Below are 16790 nucleotides of genomic sequence, written 5' to 3'. Positions count from 1 at the left end.
TGGGAATTCTATGGGATAGGGTATTTCACTGAACCACCAGGCAGGAAAACTGGGATTCTAATACAAAATATTTTACTGGTGCATTGATAATGCTCTAACTCACTGAGTCACCAATTGCTCATTCCTGAAAAACAAAGCAAAATTAAATTAGTAGATCTCAGAGATCCCATCTGTCTTTAAATTATCTATGTTCCTTTTATTCTATAAAAAGAAAGGTCAAGGCAGGAGCCTCAGCTCAGGAGAAAAAACAAGGAGCAGAGCAAGGACAACTGTTTCGTAAGGAATAAAATTATTGCTCTAAAGAGAGAAAGTGAGCTTATTTTATCCAAATAAACTAACTTATACCTATGTGAGTGAGGCAGCAAATTACTACTTCCCTTTGCCCTGGATAAAGGGTTCACCAGGACCTGGACTCACTCACCTTTTAAAGGTTATAAAACCAAACACATCTGACCCACATTTTACTCAACTGGTGCTAGAATTATTAACTAAATTAATGTTTATTTTGAAAGTCACTGATTAGATTAATCCACAAGTATTGAATTTTAGTCAATCTTGGTGCCCCAGTTTAACTGAATGTTTTGCTTAGAAGGAAGGCAGCAAGATGCAGGGGTTATGGTTTCCAGCCCCAGCTTGGTCACTTGCATTCTGTGTGTCCTTAGCTAAAGTACTGAGTCTCCATGCTCTAACTTTCTCCTCTCTAAACTGGGAATAATTTTACAGTGGGCAAAGATAATTGAGAGAATAAAAAGAGATGTGATGAGTGTGAAAATTCTCTGTAAATTTGTCATAATGTCTATAAGCACAATCGATAAAACATTGTATAACTGGGTCTTAATATTTTCTTAATGAAAGAGCTGGAAATAACTGTACTGGTCAATTTAGAATAAAGGTAATCTTTTCAGAGCATGCCTTTGTATACACACTTTGTTATTAGTGATCTAGTAATGTTCATAAATCCAGTTGTATTTAGATCTTCATGACCATTGACTATCAGTTCCCATTCAGGTCTGCACATTGCAGTGGTTCTGTGCCCTGGGTCCATTCAATGATTTCCCTGTGTTCCATCTTCTATTGAATCCACAACTGTTGTTCTGTGTATAATTTCTCTTCCTTGCTGTGTATGATTACATTCTATTATTTGTAACAATAACAGACCAAAAACAATAGAAGCAGCCATGTCTGGAGGTGACTGGGAGGCGGAGAAGCCATAGATTTTCAAGCCCTGTGCCATAAATTATGTGAGATTGGCCCTTTCCTTAATAGTGCTGAATAACTTTCACTTGTGAGGTGATGCAGAGGGGAAAACTCTAATTTTTATTTCTTCTTTTGAGCATCTCCGGTCCTCTTATCCTTATAAACAAATAATGGACTTCTATTTAATGTGAAGCCTGTTGCTTTCTGAACAGAGTCAAGGTGGTGTATCTTCAGAGTAACTAATGTCTGGGGTTTGTTTTGTTTTTCTAAAATTGTTCTTGAGCCAGCTGTGGTGTAAGTGGTAATGAACCCCAATGGGTATCAGAAGATCTCTGCTCAAATCCCAGTTTTGCCAGCAATGAGCTGTGTGGCACTGACAGGTGTCCTGTTCTCCCAGAGTTTCTTTCCCAATTTGAAAAATAAAAAATGATAATCTTTACATTCCAGTATCTTTTAATGATGAATATACATTTACATATATTTTTTATATATTTAATATAATATTTAATAGTATAAATATGTATTTATGTTATTATTATGTAATAATGTATGTAACACTCCCTGCTAATTCAGTGTGTCTCTTTGACATGTAAACAATCACCTATTATTATAATAATGTAATAATAACATAAATATTATTATGTAATAACATATATATTTATGTATGATGTTTATATACATTTGAATATATATAAATATACATTTATTAGCTAATAATTTGATATATGTGTGGTAATTCAACATGTATGAATTATATTCACTATTTCATGTTTAGGCAGCTGTATTTTAAGTGAACTATACTAAATATTTGAAAGGCTTTTGTTATCAAGGGTTAAGTCTCCTATTTTTTGATATAGCATTATAATGTACATTTTTTATATACAAAATATAGAATACACTGATTTCCCTCAAGGTCATAAATTCCCAACTGGTCACTAATCTGAGAATATTGAATTTTGAGTATATTCTAACATAGAATCATTTACTTCAGTGTTTCTCCATCATCACAGCACATTGGAACAACCAGGGACTTTTAATTACCAATACCTGGGCTCCAATCCAATACAATTAAACCAGAATCTCCTAGATGGGCACTGGAAAGAAGGAGTAGGACAAAAGAACATTTTATCTCTATCCGTGGGCCAAAGTCCACTCAGAAAAAAAGTATAAATTGGATCTAGGTGATTGCTTACTTTACATGTCAAAGAGACACACACTGAATTAGCAGGGAGTGTTATAAAAGCTTTGGAGTGCAAGCTCACAGCTGTCTTAATAAGAAGAGAAGGCTTCAATGGAACCTTTTGTGGTCCTGGTGCTCTGTCTCTCTTTTATGCTTCTCTTTTCACTCTGGAGACAGAGCTCTGGGAGAAGGAAGTTGCCTCCTGGCCCCACTCCTTTTCCTATTATTGGAAATATGCTACAGATAGATATTAAGGATATCTGCAAATCTTTCAGCAATGTAAGTATGCCTTATGTTCTTCCAGCCAATTGCAAAGGATAAGTTATTTGACTGCTATCTTTAGACAAAATATATTCCTGGAAGCACACTATTATAATAGATCATTGTAAAGCAAAATACTCCCTCTGAACTTCTTTGATGTTTCTTTTGTCTTCCTATTTTTTTTTTTGAGATGGAGTCTTGCTGTATTGCCCAGGCTGGAGTGCAGTGGCACTATCTCCACTCACTGCAAGCTCTGCCTCCCAGGTTCATGCCATTCTCCTGCCTCAGCCTCCCCTGAGTAACTGGGACTACAGGTGCCTGCCACCACGCCCGGCTAATTTTTTGCATGTTTTAGTAGAGACAGGGTTTCACCATGTTAGCCAGGATGGTCTCGATCTCCTGACCTCCTAATCCACCTGCCTTGGCCTCCCAAAGTGCTGGGATTGCAGGTGTGAGCCACCGCACCTGGCCTCTTTTGTCTTTCTAAGTCTGTCATTGTCAGAAATAGCGGAGTGAGTTGACGCATTTTGTGAATACAGAAACATTGGGGTCATTGCATGATAGAATCATTTAATACAGTGGCAAAAGTTTGAAGTGCTGTTTCCCCTCTTTGTTTCATAGTGTTTTGCTATGATTTTTGACTGAAGGTGAAGGGAAGTGTGTGTGATTAGAAATTTCATCCAGTAAGTCCTCTACTATAGTAGTCACGTGTTTTATTCAGAATGGTCATGAAAATTGAACTTCTCTGAAGATTCATTTGATGGTTGTTGTGAAATAAACATCTGTGGGTTCAGGACAAACATAAGTGCATGAAAGAAAGAAGTAATCAGTCAGGGCCCAATTGGTGGTTAACAGAATTCTTTTGGATTCTGAACAAAGCCACTGTCTGTGGCCAAGGTTGCTGGAGGATGGAAGAAATTGTTCTTCCAGGAGATGCTGAATATCCTGATTCTAACTTTGTGGTGCTTCATCATTCTATATTGGTAATACCAGCAGTTACAAATTGGACTGGGCATTAGAATCACCTGGGGTGACACTGAAAATACAGATTTCTAGGGTTCATCACAGGACTGCTGTATCAGAATCCTCATGCTAAGAGCTTTACAAGTGACCCTGAAGTCCTTAGCTGGGTAGTGGCCTCAAGGTGGACATGGGGGAGTGATAAATTGCTCAAGTATCAGTTTAAATTAGCAGAGATTCCAGTTTGGAGCTTCTATATATTACCTGTGGGACTCTGAGAATGAATTTGCAGTTCTCTGGCCTCAGTTTCTTCATTTTTAAAACAGGGCAAATGAATGTGCTGAATGTGTTGAAGTGAGGATGAAATGTGATTTGTGTACCAATTGCCTGGGTTATTGCGTGGCACATGACAGGCCATCTATAAGTGGCAGCTATAACAATCACCATCACATTTATGTACAAAATTCAGAAATATCGAATCTGTGTGTGGCAAATATGAACATTAAAAAATACAATGAAAATATCAGTCTGAATCATACATAATATTTGGAGCAAATAGCGACTTATTTTGCTGCTATTTGCATTTCCTTTCCCAGTTTTCAAAAGTCTATGGTCCTGTGTTCACCGTGTATTTTGGCATGAATCCCATGGTGGTGTTACATGGATATGAGGCAGTGAAGGAAGCCCTGATTGATAATGGAGAGGAGTTTTCTGGAAGAGGCAGTTCCCCAATATCTCAAAGAATTACTAAAGGACTTGGTAGGTGCACATATTCCTGTGTCAGCTTTGGTAATTGGGGTGAGGGGGATGGAAAACAGAGCCCTAAAAAGCTTCTCAGCAGAGCTTAGCCTATCTACATGGCTGCTGAGTGTTGCAGAGCTTTCTTCCTTGGCTGTGAATTCTCCCAGTTTCTGCCCCTTTTTTTGTTAGGAATCATTTCCAGCAATGGAAACAGATGGAAGGAGATCCGGCGTTTCTCCCTCACAACCTTGCGGAATTTTGGGATGGGGAAGAGGAGCATTGAGGACCGTGTTCAAGAGGAAGCTCGCTGCCTTGTGGAGGAGTTGAGAAAAACCAAGGGTGGGTGACTCTACTCCGCCGCTGACCTTAACAGTTACCTATCTTCACTAATGACAGCCTTGGAAACATTTCGGGGGTGGCCAGATCTTCATTGTGCATCCTGGTTGTCAGCCCTCAGGTGGTGGAAGGAGATTTGAAGCACAGAGACAAGGGAGGTTTTGTGTATCTGTGCTTTGCCTGTATCAATGTGTTGGTTCATAGGGTGTAGGAATAAAAGGTCATTTAATTCTATTTCTGCTCAATTTTGTTTCCTTGTTTTCAAATCAGAAATCTTAAATAAGGGTCTTGAGTTCATTTTTGAAAAGAGTTAAAGAAGGTTTCCCCCATAGCATAAATCTGCATTACCTCCACCAGAACATTTCACCAGAGAACACTTGGAAAGTGGACATGGTGAAAGTGACCTCATCACACCTTATGGAACATGAACCAAGTTATATGTGCTTTCATTTAATTAGAGTTTTTTCATATGGTCAGACTCACATGTCTGGAAATTCCTTCCAGGTCCATGCCTACAGCTCCGGCCAGCAATGACACTATATATCGTTAGGTATATCTCAGTACAGTTTTCATCAGTTCTTATTTCTCAGGAGACACAGTACTATTTGAAAACTGTCAGGATTAATTATTTATTGTTAACCACTACTTACTGTAACAATTAATATATTTTAAGTAAATATAATCTATAGTATAACTCAGCAAAATACACAAATACCAATTTGTAAATAATTTGTTTAACTAGATTTTAACTATTATGAAAAACTCTTTATCCTGTCTTCCTTAAATGTAATTTGGCTATGTTTTCAGTTTTGTCATCTTTTTTCCCCTGTATTGGTTCTTAGCTTTGAAATTTGTGCTAATCATTTTTCTCCCACTGCCAGTTTACTCACCTATGAAGTGCTTGTTATAATCAATCTGATTATCAGCTGGAATATAAAATTACCTTTTTAAATTCACTCTCCCAAATGCAGTAAAAAAAAAAAACAAGCAAACCTGGATATCAGATTGTACCTGAGAAACACACACACACACACACACAAACACACACACTCTCTCTCTCTTCCTCACCAAGGCTTCCCAAATTACTTTTCACCCCGTTGGCTAAAACAACAGTTTTTCTGAAATTTTAGAGCCCTGTAATGTTTAAAGGAGTCTGACATAGAAGCAGCTAACTCAGCAGGTTTCTTGTTGTTCAATGTTCTAACTTTATTCAGAACCCTTTCATTTCATGTCACTCTTATTTAGGACCTATAGATGTGAATTTGGGCACTCTTTCCATTTATGTTCAGTAGTCACTTGGTTAGAGCAATTTCATTTTAGAGATTCCTTCACCTAAAAAAAGCCTTTTTAATAATTTCTTTACCTGTAAAATTACAGATTTGGCCTAACTTATGGTCAAATTTAAAACTTTATTAAAACATACTTATCTTGATGACTATACTGAATAATATCCCAGAATCCACAAGAGTAGCTTTGCCCAAATGAATTAAATTTGGAAGATGATTGGAAATGATAAACATTATTTCCAAAGGAAGGAAATTGATTTTTTACAAATTGAAAAAAGAAATAAAAAGATTCCATTTATCAATTTACTTTTTGGTTAGCTTTACTGCGATTTAGATTTGAAATAAAAAGTTAACATTTTACTTATTTAGATAAACAAATCTGTTATACTTAATGCTCACTTATATTAGTTTTTCTTCTCATATCATATGGATATACTTGCTTTTCACATTTGTTCCCTCAAACACATGCCTTCACCCACAATATCCCTAACTTTATTCCTATTGGTTCAGCACATTATACTTTCAGCTATTCATTATACATAAGACATTTCTAGGTCCCCAACTTTTCTCTTCCTGTCTCTGTGTTTTATTGTCGAGAGGCTTTGCAAACAGACATGATTCTGCTCTAAAAACTTGAATTATTAGGATTTTGAAAAAGTCTTCTTTTTCCTTCCAAAATAAAAGATACCTGGGGTTAAAAGAGTTTAAATAAAGGGAGTGGATGTGAATTACTACATGCAAAATGACATTGTTTAGCTAGCCTGTAATGCTCAACTCATATTTAAGGTCAAAGTAATGTGTTTATTTCATGCATGCTGATTTTTTTTGGACACATGGGGAATTTGTAAGATATTGTTTAAAATTTCTAAATTTCCTTTATGTCTTAACAAATGCAAATCTTTTAAATTTTATTTTTTAATAATATTTTTAAAACTTTTTTAAATCTTTAGCCTCACCCTGTGATCCCACTTTCATCCTGGGCTGTGCTCCCTGCAATGTGATCTGCTCCGTTGTTTTCCAGAAACGATTTGATTATAAAGATCAGAATTTTCTCACCCTGATGAAAAGATTTAATGAAAACTTCAGGATTCTGAACTCCCCATGGATCCAGGTAAGGCCAAGATTTTATCTTCCTGGGAAATGATTTATGCTCTTTTTTCTGATAAGTCCAAAATTCTATATGGACCAAGCCATGAAGTGCATGTTTGAACACCACAGTCCTGCTCAGAAATTTATGAAGTGAACATCTGGGAAAGATGACCAAGCCTTTTATTTTACACACAGAAAATGAATGTCCAAATACAGGGGTGGCTTTTAAGTCCAATGGCTTCCTGACCAGTGGTTTATCCACTAAATCCCAAAGCCTGTTTCAAAAAGCCCAAAAGCATGTCCATATCACCCCATGGACATCCGGGCCCTTTCTGAAGGCTTCCATTACTCAGTAGGCTTATCCTTCAATCAATGTTTACTGACCTCTTCATCACATTACTTGGCAGAAATATTCTAATTTAGGGAAAGATTATCTCCATCAAGGAGGGAGAATATTTGTGACCATAGAAGGTGCCAGGAAACACTGAGTAGGGCAGGTGTGTTTGATGCTGCTGCTGAGATCCTGGCTGATGAGGCAGCTAGGTTAGGAATGACAAAAATTATTGGTTTTATGGTGTATGAACCATAAACAAACATCCAAATTTTACCCTGTGCTGAATTGGCATGCCCTACACTCTGCCTAAATAATAATTGTGTGATCTTAGAGAAATCACTGAACTGCTCAGGTGCACGGCTGGGTTTTAAGGTATCTTTGAGCTGCTCCCACTTCTAAAATACTGGTTCCATTTTTGAAGCTACTTGACAGAAATAAAAACAGTGCATTCTAGCTTTGTGCTGTCAGGTTGCCCAAAACCCCTTAACCTCTAGCGTCATCAACTAAATATAATTCATAGTAATTCATGCCATCTTATATTTAAAGACTGTAGGGAAGACTTGATTTAAAAATGAGAAAATTGATACTAAAATGCTTTTATACAATAAAAATGATGTATGAGTGAAGAAAATAATTACCACCTTTGATTTCCTGTTCAAAATTTTCACCCTCCAATCTTTAGGTACAGAAAATTGCTATACATGCACAATAAAAATTTCCCCATCAGAAGCACAAGGGGTCAGGGAATTCCCTTTCCCAGCCAAGCAAAGCTGTGAACAGACGGCACCTGGAAAATTGGGTCACTCCCACGCTAATACTGCACTTTTCCAGTTGTCTTAGCAAATGGCACACCAGGAGATTATATCCCACACCTGGCTTGGAGGGTCCCATGCCCACGGAGCCTCACTCATTGCCAGCACAGCAGTCTGAGATTGAACTGCAAGGCAGCAGTGAGGCTGGGGGAGGGGTACCCACCATTGCTGAGGCTTGAGTAGGTAAACAAAGCAGCCAGGAAGCTCGATCTGGGTGGAGCAGACCGCAGCTCAAGGAGGCCTACCTCCCTCTGTAGAATCCACCTCTGGGGGCAGGGCATAGCTGAACAAAAGGCAGCAGAAACCTTTGCAGACTTAAATGTCCCTGTCTGACAGCTTTGAAGAGAGTAATGGTTCTCCCAGCATGGAGTTTGAGATCTGAGAATGGACAGACTGCCTCCTCAAGTGGGTCCCTGACCCTCGAGTAGCCTAACTGGGAGGCACCCCCCAGTAGGGGCAGATTGACACCTCACAGGGCCAGGTACCCCTCTCAGACAAAACTTCCAGAGGAACGATCAGGCAGCAACATTCGCTGTTCAGCAATATTCGCTGTTCTGCAGCCTCTGCTGCTGATACCCAGGCAAACAGGGTCTGGAGTGGACCTCCAGGAAACTCCAACAGACCTGCGGCTGAGGATCCTGACTGTTAGAAGGAAATCTAACAAACAGAAAGGACATCCACACCAAAACCCCAACTGTATGTCACCATCATCAAAGACCAAAGGTAGATAAAACCACAAAGATGGGGAAAAAACAGAACAGAAAAACTGAAAATTCTAAAAATCAGAGTGCCTCTCCTCCTGCAAAGGAACACAGCTCCTCACCAGCAATGGAACAAAGCTGGATGGGGAATGACTTTGATGAGCTGAGAGAAGAAGGCTTCAGATGATCAAACTTCTCCAACCTAAAGGAGGAAGTTCGAACCCATCACAAACAAATTAAAAACCTTGAAAAAAGTTTAGATGAATGGCTAACTAGAATAAACAATGCAGAGAAGTCTTTAAAGGAGCTGATGGAGCTGAAAACCATGGCAAGAGAACTACATGACACATGCAAAAGCTTCAGTAGTTAATTTGATCAACTGGAAGAAAGGGTATCAGTGATTGAAGATCATATGAATGAAATGAAGTGAGAAGAGAAGTTTAGAGAAAAAAGAATAAAAAGAAATGAACAAATCCTCCAAGAAATATGGGACTATGTGAAAAGACCAAATCTATGTCTGACTGGTGTATCTGAAAGTGAAGGGGAGAATGGAACCGAGTTGGAAAACACTCTGCAGGCTATTATCCAGGAGAACTTCCCCAACCTAGGAAGGCAGGCTAACATTCAAATTCAGGAAATACAGAGAACATCACAAAGATATTCCTCGAGAAGAGGAACTCCAAGACACATAATTTTCAGATTCACCAAAGTTGAAATGAAGGAAAAAATGTTAAGGGAAGCCAGTGAGAATGGTCGGGTTACCACAAAGGGAAGCCTGTCAGACTAACAGCAGATCTCTAGGCAGAAACTCTAAAAGCCAGAAGAGAGTGGGGACCAATATTCAACATTCTTAAAGAAAAGAATTTTCAACCCAGAATTTCATATTCAGCCAAACTAAGCTTCATAAATGAAGGAGAAATAAAATCCCTTACAGACAAGCAAATGCTGAGAGATTTTGTCACCATCAGGCCTGCCATAAAAGAGCTCCTGAAGGAAGCACTAAACATGGAAAGGAACAACTGGTACCAGCCACTGCAAAAACATGCCAAATTGTAAAGATCATCGAGGCTAGGAAGAGACTGCATCAACTAATGAGCAAAATAACCAGCTAATATCATAATGACAGGATCAAATTCACACATAATAATATTAACCTTAAATGTAAATGGGCTAAATGCTCCAATTAAAAGACACAGACTGACAATTGGATAGAGTCAAGACCCATCAGTGTGCTGTATTCAGGAAACCCATCTCACATGCAGACACGCATATGCGCTAAAAATAAAGGGAAGGAGGAAGATCTACCAAGCAAATGGAAAACAAAAAAAGGCAGGGGTTGCAATACTAGTCTCTAATAAAACACACTTTAAACCAACAAAGATTAAAAGACACAAAGAAGGCCATTACATAATGGTAAAGGGATCAATTCAATAAGAAGACCTAACTATCCTAAATACGTATGCACCCAATACAGGAGCACTCAAATTCATAAAGCAAGTCTTTAGAGACCTACAAAGAGACTTAGACTCCCACACAATAATAATGGGAGACTTTAACACCCCACTGTCAACATTAGAGAGAACAACGAGACAGAAAGTTAACAAGGATACCCAGGAATTGAACTCAGCTCTGCACCAAGTGGACCTAATAGACATCTACAGAACTCTCCACCCCAAATCAACAGAATATGCATTCTTCTCAGCACCACACCACACTTATTCCAAAATCGACCACATAGTTGGAAGTAAAGCACTCCTCAGCAAATGTAAAACAGAAATTATAACAAAGTGTCTCTCAGACCACAGTGCAATCAAACTAGAATTCAGGATTAAGAAACTCACTCAAAACCACTCAACTACATGGAAACTGAACAACCTGCTCCTGAATGACTACTGGGTACATAACAAAATGAAGGCAGAAATAAAGATGTTCTTTGAAACCAACAAGAACAAAGACAGAACATACCAGAATCTCTGGGATACATTTAATGCAGCTTGTAGAGGGAAATTTATAGCACTAAATACCCACAAGAGAAAGCAGGAAAGATCTAAAATTGACACCCTAACATCACAATTAAAAGAACTAGAGAAACAAGAACAAACACATTCAAAAGCTAGCAGAAGGCAAGAAATAACTAAGATCAGAGCAGAACTGAAGGAAACAGAAACACAAAAAACCCTTCAAAAAAATCAATGAATCCAGGAGCTGGTTTTTTGAAAAGATCAACAAATTGATAGACCACTAGCAAGACTAATAAAGAAGAAAAGAGAGAAGACTCAAATAGATACAATAAAAAATGATAAAGGGGGTATCGCCACCAATCCCACAGAAATACAAACTACCATCAGAGAATACTATAAACACCTCCATGGAAATAAATTAGAAAATCTAGAAGAAATGGATAAATTCCTCGACACATACACCCTCCCAAGACTAAACCAGGAAGAAGTTGAATCTCTGAATAGACCAATAACAGGCTCTGAAAATGAGGCAATAATTAATAGCTTACCAAGTAAAAAAAGTCCAGGACCAGATAGATTCACAGCCAAATTCTACCAGAGTTACAAGGAGGAACTGGTACCATCCCTTCTGAAACTATTCCAATCAATAGAAAAAGAGGGAATCCTCCCTAACTTATTTTATGAGGCCAGCATGATCCTGATGCCAAAGCCTGGCAGAGACACAACAAAAAAAGAGAATTTTAGACCAATATCACTGATGAACATCGATGCAAAAATCCTCAATAAAATACTGGCAAACCAAATCCAGCAGCACATCAAAAAGTTTATCCACCATGATCAAGTGGGCTTCATCCCTGGGATGCAAGGCTGGTTCAAAATGTGAAAATCAGTAAATGTAATCCAGCATATAAACAGAACCAAAGACAAAAACCACATGATTATCTCAATAGATGCAGAAAAGGCCTTTGACAAAATTCAACAACCCTTCATGCTAAAAACTCTCAATAAATTAGGTATTGATGGGACATATCTCAACATAATAAGAGCTATTTATGACAAACCCACAGGCAATATCATACTGAATGGGCAAAAACTGGAAGCATTCCCTTTGAAAACTGGCACAAGACAGGGATGCCCTCTCTCACCACTCCTATTCAACATAGTGTTGGAAGTTCTGGCCAGGGCAATCAGGCAGGGGAAAGAAATAAAAGGTATTCAATAAGGAAAAGAGGAAGTCAAATTGTCCCTGTTTGCAGATGACATGATTGTATATCTAGAAAACCCCATCATCTCAGCCCAAAATCTCCTTAAGCTGATAAGCAACTTCAGCAAAGTCTCAGGATATAAAATCAATGTGCAAACATCACAAGCATTCCTATACACAAATAACAGATAGAGAGAGCCAAATCATGAGTGAACTCACATTCACAATTGCTTCAAAGAGAATAAAATACCTAGGAATCCAACTTACAAGGGATGTGAAGGACCTCTTCAAGGAGAACTACAAAACACTGCTCAACGAAATGAAAGAGGATACAAACAAATGGAAGAACATTCCATGCTTATGGGTAGGAAGACTCAAAATTGTGAAAATGGCCATACTGCGCAAGGTAATTTATAGATTCAATGCCATCCCCATCAAGCTACCAATGACTTTCTTCACAGAATTGGAAAAAACTACTTTAAAGTTCATATGGAACCAAAAAAGAGCCCGCATTGCCAAGTCAATCCTAAGCCAAAGAACAAAGCTGGAGGCATAATGGTACCTGACTTCAAACTATACTGCAAGGCTACAGTAACCAAAACAGCATGGTACTGGTACCAAAACAGAGATATAGACCAATGGAACAGAACAGAGCCCTCAGAAAGAATACCACACATCTACAACCATGTGATCTTTGACAAACCTGACAAAAACAAGAAAGGGGGAAAGGATTCCCTATTTAATAAATGGTGCTGGGAAAACTAGCTAGCCATATGTATAAAGCTGAAACTGGATCCTTTCCTTACTCCTTATACAAAAACTAATTCAAGGTGGATCAAAGACTTAAATGTTAGACCTAAAACCATAAAAACCCTAGAAGAAAACCTAGGCAATACCATTCAGGACATAGGCGTGGGCAAGGACTTCATGTCTAAAACACCAAAAGCAATGGCAACAAAAGCCAAAATTGACAAATGGGATCTAATTAAACTAAAGAGCTTCTGCACAGCAAAAGAAACTACCATCAGAGTGAACAGGCATCCTACAGAATGGGAGAAAATTTTTGCAATCTTCTTATCTGACAAAAGGCTAATATCCAGAATCTACAAAGAACTTAAATGAATTTACAAGAAAAAAACAACCCCATCAAAAAGTGGGCAAAGGATATGAACAGACACTTCTCAAAAGAAGACATTTATGCAGCCAACAGACACATGAAAGAATGCTCATCATCACTGGCCATCAGAGAAATGCAAATCAGAACCACAATGAGATACCATCTCACACCAGTTAGAATGGTGATCATTAAAAAGTCAGGAAACAACAGGTGCTGGAGAGGATGTGGAGAAATAGGAACACTTTTACACTGTTGGTGGGACTGTAAACTAGTTCAACCATTGTGGAAGACAGTGTGGTGACTCCTCAGGAATCTAGAACTAGAAATACCATTTGACCCAGCAATCCCATTACTGGGTATATACCCAAAGGATTATAAATTATGCTGCTATAAAGACATATGCACACGTATGTTTATTGCGGCACTATTCACAATAGCAAAGACTTGGAGCCAAGCCAAATGTCCAACAATGATAGACTGAATTAAGAAAATGTGGCACATATATACCATGGAATACTATGCAGCCATAAAAAATGATGAGTTCATGTCCTTTGTAGGGACATGGATGAAGCTGGAAACCATCATTCTCAGCAAACTATCGCAGGGACAAAAAGACCAAACACTGCATGTTCTCATTCATAGGTGGGAATTGAACAATGAGAACACTTGGACACAGGAAGGGGAACATCACACACTGGGGCCTGTTGTGAGGTGGGGGGAGGGGGGAGGGATAGCATTAGGAGATATACCTAATGTAAATGACGAGTTAATGGGTGCAGCACACCAACATGGCGCGTGTATACATATGTAACAAACCTGCACATTGTGCACATATACCCTAGAAGTTAAAGTGTAATTATATATATTATATATATATATATATATATAAATTTCCCCATCAAAATGGACATGACATCTTATTCATATTTATAGCTATAATTTCAATCAGGGCTTGGTGTAAGATACATATATCTTATGACATGTTTATATTTAATATTCTTTTCTCTTTTAGGTCTGCAATAATTTCCCTCTACTCATTGATTGTTTCCCAGGAACTCACAACAAATTGCTTAAAAATGTTGCTCTTACAAGAAGTTACATTAGGGAGAAAGTAAAAGAACACCAAACATCACTGGATGTTACCAGTCCTCGGGACTTTATTGATTGCTTCCTGATCAAAATGGAGCAGGTAAGATATTAGCAACAGATCAGTATTTTGATTTCTTGTCCATTTTGTGATTCATAGAATCCTTCTGTAATTTACTAAGGATGTTTAAATGATCAGGCCAGTAATGCTTGACAAGCATCTTAATTACTTATTGTATTTATGGGCCTGCACTAAACATCATGGAAAATACAAAATTGTCCAATGGCTAGAATGCATAGACCCTCTTCTTGAAATAAAAATAATCTACGTGAGTAGAATAATATAGACACTGCAATCAAATGGAAACAATTATACATAAATAGAAAATATAAAATATCCTACCATAAACTGAAGATGGATATCAATATTGCACATAGATTATGTGACAATGGAAAAGAATGGCTTATCATAAATGGGCTTCCTGTATGCCCTGCACATTGAAATAGCCCTTAAAATATTTGCAGTGTAGAACAGAAGAAAGGTTTCAGATGGACTGAGTGGTCTGTGGAGAGGTGAGTGGTGGGAAAGAGTTGGTGGATGGAAGAGAGAAGGTTTAATTTAGTGTAACCTAAAATGAATTTGCACAAAGGAGTTGGAGGTTGATATTTATCAGGTGACCTGTAAGCGTGAATCTTGTTTTCAGTGAACTATTTATTGAAAAAGCATATTTCTTCCTATTGAATTGTCTTGAAAACCTCAATAAAAACCAGTTGAGTATAAATGTGAGGATTTGTTTGTGGGCTCTCAATTCTACTCCATTGATCTGTCTGTCCTTATGTCAGTAGTATCTCATTTTGAAGTCTTAATTACTGTAGTTTTGTATCAAGTTTTCAAATCAAAAAGTGTGAGTCCTCAAAGCTTTTCTCAAGACTATTTGGGCTTTTTTGGGTTCACTCAGTCTCAATATAAATTTAAGAATTCATAAATTTAAGAATTAAGAAACTTGTCAATTTCTACAAACAAGCCCATAGGAATTTTAACAGATTGCATTAAATCTATAGATTAATTCAGAAAATTATGACATTTTAAATACTGAGATGAAATTCATATACCATATATCACCCAATTTAAAGTGTACACTTTAATGGTGTTTTGTTTAATTACAATATTGTGCAACTGAGGTAGGAAGTGGGAATCAACTCCAGAGGTGGGTCTTGGACACAGGACCAGATTGATGGCTAGCTAAAACAGCGCCAGGATGAAAGCAGCTTTCAATCATTCCCACCCACCAGTATGCTGTGTCAATTTGCTATTCCCATGGCAACATCCAGGCGTTACCTCCCCTTTCCATGGCACCCAATGATCCAAAAGATAGGACTCCTTCCCTGCACAAACTGTCCCTTAATATGCATGCAATTAAAAGTGGGTATAAAAATGACCGCAAAACTGCCCTGAGCTGCTACTCTCTGCCTATATCATAGCCCTGCTTTGCAGGAGCCCTCACAGAGCTGTACCACTGCCTGTTCAACAAAGCTGTTTTCTTCTACCTCTGAGTTGCCTTTGAATTCTTTTCTGGGCAAAGCCAAGAACCCTCCCAGACTAAGCTCCATGTTGGGACTTGCCTGCCCTGTATCACAACTACCATCTCTCTCTACTTTCAAAACTTTTTTTTATCACTCCAAAGAAACATACTATATCATTAAATAGTTACACCTCATTCCCCACTCCATCATGTAGTAAACATTAATCAAATATCTTTATGGATTTGCCTATAATGAATATAGCATATAAAAGGACCCATGGCATATGTGACCTTTTTTCCTGGCTTCTTTCACTTAGCATAATGATATGGAGGGTCAACTAAGTTTTAGCATGTGATAGTACTTTGTTGTTTTTTGTGGTTGAATAATATTCCATTTTCATGTACACACATGACAATTTGCTTATCATTCATCTGTTGATCATTTGTGTTATTTTCACCTTTTGGCTCTTACAAATAATGTTGCTGTGAACATTTGTATACAAGTTACTTCATGAACATATTTTCATTTTTCCAGGGTATAGTCCTAGGAGTGTTATTTCTGGGTCATATGGTGATTTTAACTTTTTGAGAAACAACTAAACATTTCTACAGTAAATGCATCATTTTAAAATCCCACTAGCAATGTTTGAGTGTTCCTCTTTTCCATATTATAGCCAATATTTGTAATTTTCTGTTTTTTGTGTCAGCGCAAAGTGGTATTTCATTGAATGATATTAATTAGCTTTTTACCATTTTTACATGTTCTTTGGAGAAATGTTATTCAAGGCCCTTGCTTGTTTTTATTTTATTTTATTTGTTTTGGAGACAGGGCCTCTCTGTGTTGCTCAGGTTGGAGTACAGTGCTGTCATCTTGGCTCACTGCAACCTCTGACCCTTGGGCTTAAGTGATTCTCCTACCTCAGCCTCCCAAGTAGCTAGGAGCACAGGCACAAGCCCCCACACCCAGCTAATTTTTGTATTTTTTTGTACAAACTTGGTTTC

At 37.9% G+C, this 16790-nt stretch overlaps 1 protein-coding gene across 1 annotated transcript in view; it reads left to right on the top strand.

The window, feature by feature from the left end:
* Nucleotides 1-2488: 2488 nt before the first annotated feature.
* The window catches only part of CYP2C8 (cytochrome P450 2C8), a 33221-nt gene continuing 18919 nt past the window's right edge, over nt 2489-16790 (top strand). Inside the window, exons 1-5 of the mRNA XM_002821005.5 lie at nt 2489-2656; nt 4195-4357; nt 4529-4678; nt 6912-7072; nt 14192-14368. Of these exons, the coding sequence (XP_002821051.3) occupies nt 2489-2656; nt 4195-4357; nt 4529-4678; nt 6912-7072; nt 14192-14368 (819 nt within the window). The remainder of the gene's footprint in view (nt 2657-4194; nt 4358-4528; nt 4679-6911; nt 7073-14191; nt 14369-16790) is intronic.

This window comes from Pongo abelii, chromosome 8 (genome assembly GCF_028885655.2).
Source record: "Pongo abelii isolate AG06213 chromosome 8, NHGRI_mPonAbe1-v2.0_pri, whole genome shotgun sequence".
In the NCBI taxonomy this organism is placed as follows: domain Eukaryota; kingdom Metazoa; phylum Chordata; class Mammalia; order Primates; family Hominidae; genus Pongo; species Pongo abelii.
This window is presented reverse-complemented; position numbering and strand designations above follow the sequence as displayed.